General features: G+C 51.2%; 3 protein-coding genes across 3 annotated transcripts; 2 read left to right on the top strand and 1 right to left on the bottom strand.

Annotated features, from left to right (window-relative positions):
* Positions 1-1080: 1080 nt before the first annotated feature.
* On the top strand, positions 1081-4002 carry SSY1 (Ssy1p; the record flags this gene model as incomplete). The annotated part of the gene is made up of 1 exon (XM_018855847.1): positions 1081-4002. A coding segment is annotated over exon 1 (2602 nt), but the record flags the coding sequence as incomplete, so codon positions are not given.
* Positions 4003-4913: 911 nt separating this feature from the next.
* Positions 4914-5574, bottom strand: METBIDRAFT_155156 (uncharacterized protein). Its single transcript, XM_018854605.1, has one exon. It carries the CDS (start codon positions 5329-5331, stop codon positions 4984-4986), a length of 348 nt encoding a protein of 115 aa, XP_018713032.1. The 5' UTR covers positions 5332-5574; the 3' UTR covers positions 4914-4983.
* Positions 5575-9879: 4305 nt separating this feature from the next.
* METBIDRAFT_40289 (uncharacterized protein) lies at positions 9880-15126 on the top strand (the record flags this gene model as incomplete). The annotated part of the gene is made up of 1 exon (XM_018857254.1): positions 9880-15126. The coding sequence occupies one exon, from the start codon at positions 9880-9882 to the stop codon at positions 15124-15126; it is 5247 nt and encodes a 1748-aa protein (XP_018713031.1).
* Positions 15127-16572: the final 1446 nt, after the last annotated feature.

Genomic DNA, 16572 nt, shown 5'->3' with positions numbered 1-16572 from the left:
CTGCCTGCGGCGCGCAACCCGTACCTCCCGCAGCTGTCGCGCGCGTCATCGCGTCCATCGAGTTCCACCACGTTCCAGCGAGCCGCACCAGAAACCCATGGAAACTCATCGAATTTTGGGCTGCAGCTGCGCGCGCTGGCTTGGAACGCGTAGGCCAATGGGAGCCACGGACGGAGAACACGTCTTATTTATAGCAATGCCATGTTGCTGGGTTACCGCCCCACGGATTTCCATGCACTTCTTTTTGCGGTATTGTTGCAAAAATGAGAGGCCTGGTAAAGCACTGATTTCTTGGGAGCACGGACTTTTCTCTTCAGGCTTTTTTTTTTCGTACCATTTTTCATTCCGTGATTCTTGACTGTTACGTTGGCTAGAGCCCTGCCATCAAATGGTCACGTGACCGCGGAAACAAAAACGTCTGCCCGTGTAGTTTCGTAGATTGGCCCCTATGAGAGTCGCGCCATGAATCAGTCATTCGATGCTGAGTAGAGGGGTGTCACTTCTCGCTTCCCATTCCCTTTTCCATATGCCTATTTTGTGGGCGGCAAGTAAGAACCTACGCGCTAGCTGCAAATTCTGGAGAAAAAAATGAGCATGCCGCAGGGTTACCCGCCCTGCGCCCGCGAGTATATAAGCAAGCGGTCCCCTTACAAACCCTGATTTTTGGAACCAAATCTCTTTGCCATTTGGCTTAGATCAAGTGTAGTATCTGTTCTTTTCAGTGTAACAGCTGAAACGTCATCACTGATGACATATAATATTATTGCTATTTTTGGACTTTTCGTCTCGGGGCTCGATGGGCTTGCTCACACTCCGGGGCACAGTGTCGTTACCACTACACCTTCGGTTTCTGACGCAATACTTTTAGTCGCTCTCTGTGAGGCCATAGAGCGCGAGTAAAAGTTTTGTTCGTCGAAGGAATAGCTCAGATAAGCAGGATATCTCATCGGTGTGTTTCCTTTTTCCTTTCGGCTTGTCTGGGTGGCGTCACCTCTTTTCGAGTCGTATATCCTGCACGTAGTTCGGTCACGAGCATCCCCATCTGAGGCTTATCGCTTAGCCTATATCTACTACATCTTTCTTCACTATCGATTTTTCCATAGATCCCGGCTGAATTTATTGATGGCTTATGACTGACGATGAATCGGACACTTCCTCGCTCTCGTCCCTCTCGAGAAGCGGATTCCCCCTATTTCCTACTATAGGAGTCGTCACCCCCGATGCCTCAAATGGGTCGGAAAAGTCGACTTCCTCTCTTCTGGAATTAGGTTCACAAACTCTCTTTGGGTTCTGGAGCAAAAACAAAAGTAGAAGCAGCGAGCAAGACTGTGCCACCAATTTTGCGCGTGACACGAGGCCCAAAACTCTCAAGCATGATGCTAGCGGGCACTCTTACCCTACTGTTGGCCTGAATAGTAGCGGTAAAAAAGGTGAATTTCTTGATGAGGGTGTGGATGTGAGTGAAATCCGGCGCCTGGTGAGCTCTGCCGATGGCTCCACGAGTGAAAAGCCTACTTTGGACACGCGCATTTTGCGGGCAATGGGCTCTCAAATGGCCGTCGGTGATTACCAGGACATAGCAGGCCAGAAAGGCAAGTTCAGGTATGTTGATATGTACGAAAAGGCACTCAGAACATTAGAGCCATGCGACCTGAGCGCCCCCTCTGTGTTTGGTGTTTCGGGCCTTGACGAGTACCAGCAGTTCGTCAAATTGCTGGAGCTAGACCAGCAGATCCAGGAGGATTTGGCCTCACACAAGTTCTCCAAGAACTCAAACGTGCTCCCTGTTTTGGACACGGGTGACTTCCACAAGCTATATAACCACCAGGATATATACTCACCGGAGATCCGAGCCACAAAACGGTTCAAGTTCCCTTTCCCGTGGAAGCGGAAACCGCCTGCACGTGCTGCTACCAATGCTATGGATAGCGAGGACGATCTGACGCAAAACCTCCTGCCTTCGTCGCTGGAAATGCCCAAACAACAGGCGTTCCTCCACAGGAAACTCGAGGTCCGGCACTTGCAGATGATCTCCATGGGGGGAACCTTGGGCGTCGGTTTGTATTTGAACATCGGAAAGGCATTCACGATCGCAGGGGGCTTGGGCACAGTTTTGGCCATGTTTCTCGTGGGGCTTGTGGTGCTTGCCACGGTGATTTCGTTTTGTGAGATGGTGACTTTCGTCTCTGTTATCGACGGTGTCTCTGGGTTGAGCTCACGTTTTGTCGACGAAAGTTTTGGATTTGCCACTGGCTGGCTCTACTTTTGCAGCTTCTCGTTTGGCCTTGCGGGCGAGGTCGTCGCGTCGGTGATCATATTGAGCTACTACTCGGAAACGGAGATCTTGACTAACAGTGGCTCAACTGCCGGTTTTGTCACCTTGTTTTTGCTAATATGCATCGTGAGCAACATTTTGAGTGTCAGGATATTCGGCGAAATTGAGTATTTTTTCAGCTTGGCGAAGGTCCTCATTACCCTTTTGGGGATTATTGTCATGATCATTGTCAACCGTGGAGGCATTGGCAGCCAGGGCGTGGTGGGATTCAAGTACTGGCTGTACCTGGAGTCTGATTTCGAACACAACTTGATATTTGGTCCCTTCCGGCCGACTTTCAATTTGTTTAGTGATGGCTCGGACTCTAAGGCTGAAGGTATTGGTGGTGACACTGGAAGATTTCTTTCGCTTCTTGTTGCCATTGTCGTTGCTGCTTATGCATACAGTGGTACTGAAATTGTATGTATCGCCGCATGTGAGGCAAAAGACCCACGCAAAGCTCTTCCTTCAGCCACCAATAGGGTTTTTTGGAGAATATTGATTCTATACTGCTTGGCTTCTTTCGTGGTATCGCTCAATATATATGCTGGGGACCCTAGACTTCTCAGGTACTACAGTGGTACCACGGGCGTGTCACCCAGCGAGTATGACACCAACTATGCGATCAATTATGTCGGGGGCGCAAACTGCAGCAATTACGATCAAGTCATTGCGGGCTTTGCAAATGGGTCACAGAGCCCGTGGATCATTGCCTTTCAAAGCGCTGGCTCTTGTAGCTGGAGCAGTGTGGTGAATGCTTTCATTTTCTTCTTTGCGTTGTCTTGTGGTATATCCCAGCTCTATGTGAGCTCCCGAACAGCCTACTCGTTATCCTTGCAGCGCAAAGCGCCGGGGTTTTTGAGGAAATGCAACAAATACGGCACGCCATACATGGCAGTGTTGTTCGCAGTGACCCCCGGTCTTTTGTCGTATACCTGCGTCTCGCTGCAAGCCACGACTGTGTTTCAAAACCTCACCAGTTTGATCTCGTCCTCGGGTGTCTTTACGTGGTTCGCAATGTGTCTCACTTTCATACGGTTTTTCTTTGGGTTAAAAAAGCGCCCGGACATCATAGGCCGAGACGACAAGTCGTACCCCTATCGCTCAATACTTCAGCCGTACAGCGCAATTTTCGGTCTATTTGGGTCTCTGGTAATCTTGCTTTCCATGGGCTACGTCGTGTTTTTGAAGGGGTGCTGGAATACGTGGTTTTTCTTTTCAAGCTACGGGACGCTCATGATCTTCGTGGTATTATACCTAGGACACTGGTTTGTGCGTGGCACGCGGATCTCAAGTCTCGAAGCCTTAGACTTCGACTCTGGAAGAAGAGAAAAAGACATTTACATTTGGGATGGTGGCAAGGAATACAATTTGCGCAAAGTGAAAGATCTCTCGCGCAAGATTGTGGACTGGCTAGCGTGATGCTTCAGATGCTGGCGGGTATGATATGGGCAGTATGTGTTGTTACGGCAAATGGGGTGTAAATGGGGATAAACTGCCACTGTCGCCTATTAATTGCACTTTGAATAATGAAAAGCCCCATATGTGGCAAGAGTGGTAAAGTGTACCAGGAAATTTACATTTTATGTTTCTCATGAGTGTAGTTAGGAAGTTCGCTTATCCATCAATACATCAATGCATAGGTAAGCAATACAGCTATATATCTCGTTAGTATGTTGAAGTAGGTGACAACATAAAGAAGCATGATTGCATTTCAAACCAAATCCACATCCAGCGCTCATAAAATGCACTTTCCAGGCCATCAGTTGATTTGGCGTCGCGCATCATGATATGCTCTACGGCACTGGCGAAACATTTGAGGCAATGAAACAAAAGCGCACAAGTAGAATTTTAGGTGGTGGATCAGTTGCACACTTCAAGGATTACGCTGAATAGGGGAAAAAGCACCCAGTGGGTCCTATGTCCTATGGCAAAGGAGCCAACTTTGAAATGGGGCATTTTTTGAAACAAGTCAAACTTATAGGTAGTAAGCAAGCATTTTATATATGGGCATTCTATATATGGGTATAATTAGACAATCACATTGTTGCACATTGGGCTGCAGCAAAATCAAGTACAGGGCAGCTAGCCAAAATTTGATCTGACCTTCTTTAAATAATAAAATTCGTTTCAAAAACTAGCCATGCTTCAAGGATCAATAAGATTGTTGACTTAGTATAAAAGCTACGTAGCAAAACGCCGCAAAAGTGATTTTCGGGTTTTGTGTTTCTCAAAAGCTTCCCTCGAATACAACAAGATCAAATATTTATTTAGAGCATAATGTGAAAATACAATTTTTTTGCTCCGTTCTCTATTTAAGCAGACACAATTTTCAAAAATTGGGTGCAGATAGTGCGGAAAGTAATAATTTTTTTACTTCGAGCTCAAACAAAAACCTTTGGTATACGCCCCAAAAATCCAATATTCCCGAGATAAACGAGTTTTGCAGTAATTTTATTTAAACGATATGTTTTGAGTAAAAGCACGAATTTTCTCATAAGGTCGGCTATACGCGTTGTCATATCTTATAGGAGAGTGTAGAACAGGCTGTCTTCGACATGATTCCTGAGTTAAAATACATAAAACTATGATTAAGACAATAATGATTTTTTCATGACTCAGAAACCAATCCATTATCTCTGAGGAGCATTTACTATTTCAGCGGTCAACTAAGTGTATCTATCATAGCCTTGTATTACGATTCCCGACGAACGGTTTCTCTGTCTGCGAGTTGTTCTATGTTTGCATTGCTTTTGAAATGGGAGTAAATGGATGCGAGATGACCGCATAATTTTGGAGATTGCTTGAAGCACCCGGTAACTTTGGATGGACAGACTCAAATGGTTGCACCGAGTTTTAAGGAAACAAACAAGTACAAAATAAACAAGCACGGTTCTTTTTGAAAAGTAGTAAGGGGTACAGGAGAGTGGAGCGCAGAAGGTGTATACGCAAATAACCAGCCTGTGGAAAACTATGTTACTTGGCGGCAGATTCCGTACTACCAGGAATATATACATAGAAGAGGCTAGCCATATTCAAAACATCGTGCGGTTACGACCAGGGAGGGACTACCTGGTGATATGACCAGCGAGTAATGGTCAATTCGGGATGGTGAGTTTTCAATGGCCGATTGAGAATGTGTAAAAGCCAATTGGAACGGTCAAACGGTCCATTTGCAATTGTCGATCTGAAATGACTAGTTTACCATGCTCAAGCAGATCGCTGAAGAAGAGCCAGAACTTTAATTTTCGAGGTCCAATTTCTAATGCCAGTCTGCGATTTTCAATCTAGGATGGTCAGCTGTGAACATTTGCAGTGGCCGTTTCATGATTCCATTTGCAATGTCCAATTTAGAAAATCCAGCTCATGATGCCAGCTATGAACACCATCTGTATCGCCCAATCCGCCATGGCTGTGCTTTGAGTATTCACAGCATCTAGATGCTCGAGCCCAGTATTAACGCTGTTCTTCATTCCACGTCTCCTCTCACCGTGATTGCCGGATGCGACCTGCACCATCTTCACTTGGGACAGCCGGATTCAACATTACGGCAGTGATCCTGGGGACTTATGAGGAGTTGTGGGTTGACAAGAGAAGAGGCCAAACATGTATTTCATGTATAGCAGGAAAATTTGCAAATACTGGTGTAAACCACTACAGCGCCCTTTGAATTGATGAGTGTCATGAGAGCGTGGGCGCCATCTTCAGCCTATACGAGAGGTCTACCCGAGCATATTTATGACTTCTGATTACTCGTATTCTCTTCAGACCGGGTGGCTTCTTCAGTGTTCCCTTCAAGCTTTATGAAAGCTGATGAATGTGGGTTATCATGTATGCATGATCTGTTTTATGTATAATCATCTCGTAGATCTACTTGATCATGTCTTTCTAATTCTTCTGCTCGTATGACAATGTATAGTACTGAATTGATACACGTGCCTTCAACGATTCCATTCCTATATGTGACTTCAAATTACATCTAGGTGGTAAATACGTGGATTTCAGTAGAAAAAATCTCGAACTGAGACATTGAAATGTGGCCTATGTCCATGTAATAAACAACGCCGCAGCCAGCAGGCGGGGAGCATTTGGGGGCGTCTCTGCCCAAGAGAACAGCAATCAGTTTCATTTATTTATGTCAGAAAATCTTCGCACTGGCCACTAAAAGACACGCAAAATCAGACCCCAATAGCAGACACTAATAGCAGACATCAATACCGGACCCTAATTTTAGAGACTAATATTAGACCCAACAGCAGACACTACTACCAGACCATCAGACACCAATATTATACACTAATACCAGACACCAGTATCAGAACTAGTATCGGACGATGTATCAGACCTAATATGGGGCCATGATATCCGATCCCAATTTCAGGCACTAATAGCAGATCCTAACACCAGAGACTAATATCAGACTCTATTATGAGACTCTACTAACAGACCTCACGATCGGACTCTAACATCAGGCCTAATAGCAGACTCAATATCAGACAGCAATATTAAACCCAATATCAGGCCCCAATATCACCAACATCTGCCCCTACATATGCCCCCACATTAAACAGTAGTATTAGACATCAATATCAGACCCTAAGAGCAGGCCCTATTATCAGACCCAACATCATATTGTAATAACAGACACCGGTATCAGACCCAATAGCAGACACAAGTATTAAGCCTAATATCAGATACTAATATTAGACAATATTATAAGACCCTATCATCGGATCCTGATAGCAGAAGCAATAGCAGACCCCAATATCAGACCCTAATATTAGACCCATTATCGGATCCCAACTAGTAGCAGACCCAAGATAATACTCAATGCCAGACCCTAAAAAGGCCCCACTGTCAAATTCATAAAATAGGGCCCTAATATCAGACTCAATATTGGACATCATAAACGGACACAATCAATATCGGACAATAATATCAGACCCAGTATCAGGTCCCAATATTATACCCTAATATCAGACACCTGTATCAGACACCATTCTCAGACACTAGTATTAGACCCTAATATAGTACTTAACATCGGACTCTAATAACTAATCCCACTATCGGTAGGGCAGGATATCGGGCCCTAATATCAGAATAATATTGGACCTCAAGATAAGACCCAATAGCAGGCACAAATATCAGGCGCCAATATCAGGCGCCAATATCTCAATACTGGACCCCAATAGTAAACACTAAAAGCAGACCCCTGTAGCAGGCGCTATCATCACACCCAATATCAGACCCAACATCAGACCAATTTCATATTCCAATAACAGAACCCCAGTATCAGACCCAAGACCAGACCCAAGATCAGACCCAATATCAACCGTAATATCGGACCGAATATCAGATCCAATATCAAACACCAATAGCAGACTCAATATTTCAGACATTAATATTACACACTAATATCAGACCCTAATAACACCAACATCTGCCCTGCCCCTAAATCAAACAGTAATATCAGACCTCAATATTATACTCCAATCTCAAACCACTATCGGACCCCAATATTAGACACCAAAATTGGACACCAAAATTGGACACCAATGGCAGACTCAATTCAGACTCAATTTCAGACATTCATATCAGACACTAATATCAGACCACAAGCTCACGTACATCAGCCCCTACACCTGCCCCTACATCAGCCCCTGATATCAGACCCTCGTAACAGACAAAAGTACCAGACAGTAATATCGGACCATACAGGCAGGCTCTATTAGTAGACCCTATTATCAGACCCAACATCAGACCGCATTATCGTACCCTAATAACAGACCCAAGATCAGGCTCTATTAGTAGACCCTATTATCAGGCCCAACATCAGACCCCATTATCGTACCCTAATAACAGACCCAAGATCAGACCCTAATATCAGACCCCACACTCGGACACTGATGTCAGACCCCATATCAACCCCTAATATCAGAGACTAATATCAGAGACTAATATTAGACACTATTAGAAGACCCAATAACAGACCCCACTATCGGACAATAATATTAGACCCAATAACAGACCCAACAACAGAGACTAATATTAGACACTATAAGAAGACCCTAATAGCAGACCCCACTCGGACACCATCATTAGACACTATAAGAAGACCCTAATAGCAGACCCCACTCGGACACCATCATTAGGCACTATTTGAAGACCCAATATCAGACACTAATATCAACCCTAATATCAGGCCCAATATCAACCCCAATATCAGCCCCAATATGAAACCCAATATCAGACCCAATAACATACCTAATATCAGACCCCATATCAGACCCCATATCAGACACTAATATGAACCCCAATATCAGCACCAATATAAAACCTAATATCAGAGACTAATATTAGATACTATTAGGAGACCCAATATCAGACCCAATATCAGACCCAATATCAGACCCAATATCAGAGACAAACATCAGACCCAATATCACACCCAATATCACACCCAATATCAGCAACAATAACATACCTAATATCAGACCCAGCATCAGACCCAGCATCAGACCCAGCATCAGACCCCAAAATCGCACCCTATTAACAGCCCAATAACAGACCCAATATCAGACACAATAACATACCTAATATCAGACCCAGCATCAGACCCAGCATCAGACCCCAAAATCGCACCCTATTAACAGCCCAATAACAGACCCAATATCACACCCTGATGACAGACCCAACATCAGATCCCAATATCAGAGATGAGTATTAGACCCAATATCACACCCAATATCAGGCCCAATATCACACCCCATATCTCCCCCACATCACGTACAGCAGGCCCAGGATCACCGACACCTGGCCCTGCACGGCCCTACACGGCCCTACACGGCCCTGCCCAGAGACAACCACCACACCCACCAACGCCGAGCCGTCGACAGCACCTGCGAGCGGCGCCACCAAGAACAAGCCGGCGCCCCCAAAAAAACCGCCATGCCTCGCCATGCCTCGCCCTGCCATGCCGTGCCGCGCGCCGCCCACGAAAACCCCAGGGCCGCAGCGGGCCTGCCAACCGCGCCAGCACCCAGGCGCACGGTGCGAGCCCCGGCCCGCGCGGGGCGAAACACCCCAAACCCGTCTGTTCAAATGCGCGCCGCCACGTCACCGCACAACACCCGGCACCGTCAGTCGCGAGCTTTTTCGCCCACCCCCCGAATTCGCACCCCCCGGGTTCACGCCTCGTCTTTGAGAATCCACACCCCGGACTCACACCCCAAGTCACACCCCGAACCACACCCCGCCTCTGCACCATGGCCTGGGTCCCCACCGAGCACTTCCTCCACGGGCGCCTCTGGAAACCGTTCCTCCCCTTCGACAAGCACCCGACCATGCGCAACAACCACTACAAGAACTTGTACGCCGGCGACGAGGTGTACATCTTCGAGACCAAGGCCGGCAAGTGGGCGCGCGGCTACGCGGTCACGCGGCCGCTCCCGCACGACTTCACCATCACGTCCGTCAACTTGGACGACTTGCCCGGCCTCAACGTGCACATCGTGGTGTTCCCCTTGAAGTACGCCAAGGTGGTGGAGCGGCTCCCGCTCGGCGTGATGCGGCCCGCGGACGCGTTCCACAACGTGGCGCCGGCCGCACGCCTGGCGCCCACGTTGAGCGAGCAGGCCGCCGCCAGCGTGCGGGCCCGCGCCGTGGCGCCGCCGTTGCCCTTCGACACGTTCACGTTTGCCGGCGACGTGGTCGCGGAGCTCACCTACGCCATGAACTTGTTGATGGCGCACATCTTCGCGCTCTACTCCATCGGCGAGTTCCGGCTCTTTGCGCGGCTCTCGGCCGTGTACCGCGGGCTCGACGAGCTCCGCGTGCGCTTGACGCTGACCGCGTTGACGGGCCACGAGACGCGGGCCGGGCGCGAGGCCGCCATGCACCTCCTCGGCGAGATCCCCAAGAAGTTGGCGGCCAAGGCCGCGCGCGTCAACGAGCGCTCGTACGACTTGGACCACCACAACACGGACATCTCCGCGTACAAGGCCGTGTTGGCGCGCGACTTCCGCGACGGCCGCTTGGTGGCGCGGCACGGCCTGCCCGCGCAGATGGCCGTGAGCCAGCAGATGTGCGCGTTGTTCCCGAAGTTCCCCGTCAACGCGCACCGCCAGCCGCGGCAGTTCGAGGTGGGCGCGGCGCCCAGCGCCCGGCTCGTGCACGAGCCGCCGGCGCACGTGCTCGTGGACTTCAGGGCCATCAGCGGCTCGTCCAGCCTGCAGCCCGAGGGCTTCGCGGGCATGGTCGCGTACTTGTACGTGCGCAACGCCAAGAAGCGCTTGACCGAGGCCTTTGCCGTGCACACCGAGTCCGTGGACGACCTCGTGTACGTGGAGAAGATCCTGGCCGCGTTGTTCCGCAACATCCCGGCCGCGGAGGTCGAGAACAACCGCGTGTACCTCGTGGCCGTGTTGACCGAGGAGATCGCCATGCCCTTGCAGGACACGTTCCTCCCGCAGGTGCGCCGCGTCAAGCAGGGCGTGGCGGCCGGCGTGGCCGACATCACGCGCATCTTCTCGCGCAACGCGGGCGCGTTGGCCTCGGGCCAGGCGCACCAGTTCGTGATCCGCTTGTTCGGCTCCGTGGCCGCGCCGGCCAACAACGGCTGGGGCGAGCTCGTCGACCGCATCATCCGCGGCTCCGACGCCGGCATCGCCGTCAACCCGCGCGCAGAGAAGTTGGTCGTGGCCTTGAAGGAGTGCAAGCACCAGCTCGTGGACCTGGCCGCCGAGGACGGGCAGCCGGCGGGCGCGCCCATCGCCAGGATCAAGCCCATCTTCTACGACCCGCTCGCAGACAACTACGAGCGGCTCTACTTGAAGATGGGCCGCCTCACGGCGCTCGACGCGCGCTTCCGCGACGCGCTCTTGACCGTCGAGATCGACGCGCCCTCGGACCCGCGCGTCCGCTTCGCCAAGGCCTCCAACCAGCTCGAGAAGCCGGCCTGGCAGTTCGTGTCCGTGCGCTCGGGCGAGGCCGTGGGCGAGATCGTCAAGGTCAACGGCATCGCCTGCGCCGCGCGCCCGGCCCGGCCCGTCTCGGCCCACGACTCCATCGGCTTGTCGCTCTACGCCAACGGCGTGTTGGTGGGCAAGGCCGAGACCTGCTACCGCAGCGGCCCGCGCATCGTGGAGCTCAACAAGCACCCGTGGACCACCCTCGACTTCCGCAGCCCCGGCCTGTCCGCCGCCTTGGCACAGGTGCAGATCCACACCGAGTACATCGGCAAGACCTTCAACATGGCCCCGTGCATCGCTGACATGTTGCAGCACCTGGCCTTGTTGCGCGACGGCGCCGCGGGCCCCGACACGCTCCACCAGGCCTTGGTGGACATGTGCAAGTTGCAGCTCTACGACGCGGTGCGCTTCTTCGCCGAGTTGCTCGACGCCGTGTTGGACACCGCCGACGCGTGCTTGGCCGCCCGCAGCCTGCTTGCGTCCGCAGAGCTCCTCTTAGACGCGGCCTTCAAGGCTTTGGTGTTCTTGTTGGACACCCTCTTCGGCAAGCAGGACCAGTACTTGTACATGTTCGACACCTTCGTGGACCTGCACCGCGTTCCCGCGCCGCTCGCCCAGTTCATCTTGGACAAGATCGCCGCCGTGTTCCGCCAGGCCCAGTCCAGCTGGACGTCCGTGTCGCGCGCCGTGTGCCGCAACTTGCCGTTGCTCATGCGCATCGCCATGCTATCCTTGGCCGCCGGCCCCGCGGACGCGGCGCCGTTGGACGCGCTTTTCGAAGCCGCCGCGTTTTTTGTGGGCGTGCCGGTTTCGGCGCTCGTCAACGACCAGGTGCTCGCCATCGAACTCCCGGACTACGTGCTCGCGTTCGAGGCCACCTTTGACCGCGCCGCGTTGTTGCGCCTGGTGCTCCGCTTCGTCGACTCCATCGGCAACCGCGGCTTGGGCTGCGAGGGCCCAGCCGCCCGCGACCACAAGGTCGTCGTGGCCAAGCTTCTCTTGGTACAGCGCTTGTTCGCCTCCAAGGCTGCGCAGGACCCGGCCAACATCCACGCGCTCGTGTCCAAGTGCGTGCCGTGGTGCATGGACGTGTTCTTGGGCGACTTGGACATCGACGCCACGCGCTTGGCGGCCTCCGTGATGAACTGCGTGTGCGACTTGGTGTGGCAGCACATCGAGGCGCCAGGCGTCAACCGTATTTGCTTCTCGCTCGCCAAACACATGAGTGCCCTTGCCCGCACGTTCGTGCGCTACAACAAGCACACGCGCAGTGGCGAATACTTCCGGCCCAAGAAAACCTTCACGCGACTCTTCCCGAACGACTATCCGTTCCGTGAGATCGTCACGGACCCGCTTGTGGGCGAGGAGGTCTTGGTGGAGGTGCTCGTGGAAATTGCCACCGTCTTCACGTACGTGGCCCGCGTCGGCATGCGGGCAGCGGGTGCCGAGGGGCTCTTGAGAATCCACCGCGAGGTCATTCCGGACGACTTCTTCGACGCCGCCAAATGCTTGTCCAGCAACGGGCTTGGCGAGGACATCACCACCGTGTTATCGGGCGTGCAGCTTATGCGCCTCGGCAAGTACTTTCCCGAGGACAAGTGGCTCTCGTTGTACGCGCTGATCGCCGAAGGCTGCTTGCAGGCCTGCGAGCTTGTGCAGCCGTTGTTGCTCGCGCACTTTGTCCCGGAGCCCGAGGCCGCCGAGCTGTTCGACCGGTCCTTGTGGGGCGGCTTTTTCCGCACGCTCTTCAAGTTGGGAACTTTGGCGCCTGTGGCCGTGGAGCACTTGTCCACGATCCCGCGAAAGGCGTGCCACCAGATCACCGGCTCCATGCGCGAGCGCATAGCCGCGCTTGTCAACGAGGCCTGGGATGCGTTGGCGTGGGACGCCACAGAGCCTGATTTGGACCGCTTCAATCTCACCAAGTTTGGCGGCTTTCAGGTTGAATTCATCGGCAGCGACTACGGCATCTTGCAGGATGTGATGCTCTTGGCCTTGCAGCGCAGCAGTGCGTGCCAGACCGTAGCCGTCAAGATCGTCTGGAGCATCCTCGTGGCCGAGTACATCCTCAGCGGCTCCGTTGTGGATGTGGAGAAAGAGTGCCTTTTGGGCTTGCACGAGATATACACCCGCACCGCGTATAAGCCCAAAGCCTCAGAGCAGCAGATGTTCATCGAGCGACTTCGCGCGACCATCCGCTTGGCCGCAGACGACGAGGCCGCGGAATTGACGGTGCGCTTCATCCAGAATCTCGCGGGGTTCTTGGAAGTCTTGAACGACTTGAACAGCGTGCCCGTGGGGCCCGAGTTCGACGACGACCGCACGTTCTTCAAGTTGAACATTAACGCGTACTTGAAAAACGCCAATAAGCCCGAGTTGTTCCACTCATTCATCAACCTGATGTATGAAGAAAACGTGCGCAAGGGCGACTTTATCCAGGCCGCGTTAAGCTTGGAGCTCTTGGCCTCCACTTACACGTGGGACCACCATGAGATCTGCGCGCCGCTGTACCGGCCCAAGTTCCCTGAACAGACGGCGTTCGAGCGTAAGGAAGCCTTGGTCAAGATGATCGCACAGAACTTCATCAAGGGAAATAGCTTGGAGCGTGCCACAGACACATACAACGAGTTGCTCGAGGCCTACAGCGAGCACACTTACGACCTCAAATCGTTCGCCTATGTGCACCAGAAACTTGCCAAGCTCTACTTAGATTTGGAGTCCTCCGACAAGTTAAGTCCTTCGTTCTTCCGGGTGGCCTACATCGGCGCGGGCTTCCCGGCTAACATTCGCGGCAAGGAGCAGATCTACGAAGGTCTCCCCTTCGAGCACATCACGTCCATTCACGAGCGCATGTTGAACTTATACCCGGGTGCCCGTATCATCACCGACGATCAGCACGCAGCCGAACTCCAGAAATTGACCCCCACCGGTCGCTTTTTGCACGTCAACGTGGTGGAGCCTGTCAGTGAAATCTCCGACAAGATCCTCAACACGTCCATCGGTGTGCGCCAGTATGCGCGCAACAAGAACTTACGGTTTTTCCTGACCACCAAAAAGCTTCCGGGGCTGACATCCGTGTTTGACTTGTGGACAGAAGAGGTCACCTATGAGACTCATGTATCGTTTCCCACTTTGATGAACCGCAGTGAGATCAAGGCTACCTCCGTCGTGCGCCTCTCTCCGTTGGAGAACGCCATCCGCCTCATCCTCAACAAAACCAACGAGATGGTGCAGACCGAGAGCATGCTCAATCAGGCCGTGCGCGAGCGCGCCGACTACGCCACGTTGCTCCACGATTTGAGTAGACAGTTGGCCGGCACCGTGGATTCGCCGGTCAATGGTGGCGTGGGCCAGTTCCGCCCATACTTTGCGGGCCTGCAGTTTGACGGCAATCCGGACCACGCGTACAACGTGCGCTTGTTGCGCAACGCATTCCACGACTTGACCGCGGTCTTGAGCCGCTGTTTGCACTTGCACGGCAAGTTGGTGGCGTCCAACTTGCGGCCATCGCACGACGCCTTGGTGACGTTGTTCCGCCAGAACTTCGCAGCCGAAATTGACATCTTGAAGCTCAATACCAACTACGATAGCTTGCTGTATAACCACCAGGTGACGGCGGCTCAGGCGGCACGCGGCGCGTCCAGCGGCGTTTCAATTTCAGGGACCCTAATCAGCGAGCAGGCCCTGGCAATTTCCAGCCCGCTGCTCCAGAGATCCAACACCCAGCTTTCAAAGGTGTCCTCGGGCTCTGGGTCGGGGTCCACAAGAATTTCTGATCAGGGCACGGTAACTAGCGGGCTTAGCAAGTATAGGAGAACTGCTTTGAACTGGCGCAGGTCCTAGGCTGGATGTGTTTCGCGTGTGGCAGAGCCGGCGATACTGACAATTTCATTCTGGGCTCTTTGGTGTGAAGGAAGATTACCTGGCACTAATAATCGCAGAGTTGTTGAGCCGCGGAATGCTGTTTCGAAATGGCACTGGAAGAGTGCTTTTTGGAAAGGACATCTGATCTTTGTGGTAGATCATTTGACTCTTGGTGTAGAACAGTGTAAATAAGATATTCAACTTCGGTTTTTAGCGCAACCACGGTAGGGGGCAGACAGATTCTCAGGGAACATCTGTCTGTGAAAACGTCTATCTTGTGCCTCAGATCTCGATTCTGATCGGCTTTTCCCAGCAAAAATGAATGAATTTATTGTTTAATTTGGTTTTATTTAGTTTGCGTTACACGAGTATTCTCCCCCTCGTTCATATGGCAACTCCTACTGATTCATTAACCACATTTTCGGAGACAACAATTGAGAAGCGTATAATACTGCGTATACTTCATGACTCCATAAGGCCGTCTATCCCCCGTTGATGTCGAGTATTCCGTGTAGACGGTTTGCGTGTAGATACAGGTGTGTTTTTGTTTAACAAACTTTAGTTTAAAGGCTTGAAGCAATTTTATTTGCTTTTGAAGAACGCGTCATATCTCTATTTAAGCTAATCACTACGTCTGATCAGTTTCTCTTGAATTCCAAGACTCAGAAGCACTATCAGAACTCCTGCACTGAATTGGAATAAGTAGAGATGAAGTAACAGGATGAGTGCCCCAACGCTCGTGATTTATGCCCTTGTTCCTGTTCTAATTACCTCTTTCGTAAAATAACTGATACTTTAATTTTTTGCACAGCTCCACGCAATTTACACGATATCCTTGATATCCACAGTACCCAATATGCACGATCTAGCTTGTAGGGGCTTTTTCTTAAACATGAAAATGATTCTTGCACTTCGAGAAATCATTGTCGTTTTGCGATGCCACTTTTCAGCTCTTTCTCTTCGAAACCAAAAGCAACTGTCTCGTTGTTTTTTTAGGCCGGTATTATAGAGGTCAAAACAAGGCGGGCTCAACTAAATAATGCTCTATCATTGTTCGTATTTGTTTGAGAACACCGAAAGGAAGAGGCAACAAAAGTTTCTCGTGGTTTCGACGACTTAAAGTTGCTTACACGAGCTCCTTGTTGTGTTTTTTAGACAGCTCTGCACATCATGCTAAGAGAGACGTTTCAATTTAGCACCTCAGAATGAAAGCCTTCTGATTTATCTTGGCTGATAGTTCATTTTCTCAACGCAAATTGAGATATTTCTTAGAATGCTTAATAATTAGTAAATATTTTGAGGCAGGCTGGCAGATTTTCTTCATTGAACTAGAGAAATTATGCTCACCGTGGACCAAACTGTAGTGACGCAAAAAATTGAGTTAATCACTCAATAAAGGAGATTTCAGCCGTGTAACAGTTTATT

Source organism: Metschnikowia bicuspidata (assembly GCF_001664035.1).
Source record: "Metschnikowia bicuspidata var. bicuspidata NRRL YB-4993 chromosome Unknown METBIscaffold_2, whole genome shotgun sequence".
NCBI lineage: Eukaryota > Fungi > Ascomycota > Pichiomycetes > Serinales > Metschnikowiaceae > Metschnikowia > Metschnikowia bicuspidata.
The sequence above is the reverse complement of the archived record's forward strand: the minus strand, read 5'-3'. Positions and strand labels throughout refer to the sequence as shown.

Bases quoted from the DNA above. Each gene is read 5' to 3' on its own strand.
- METBIDRAFT_155156 (XM_018854605.1), bottom strand. From the start codon at position 5,331: ATGTATATATTCCTGGTAGTACGGAATCTGCCGCCAAGTAACATAGTT.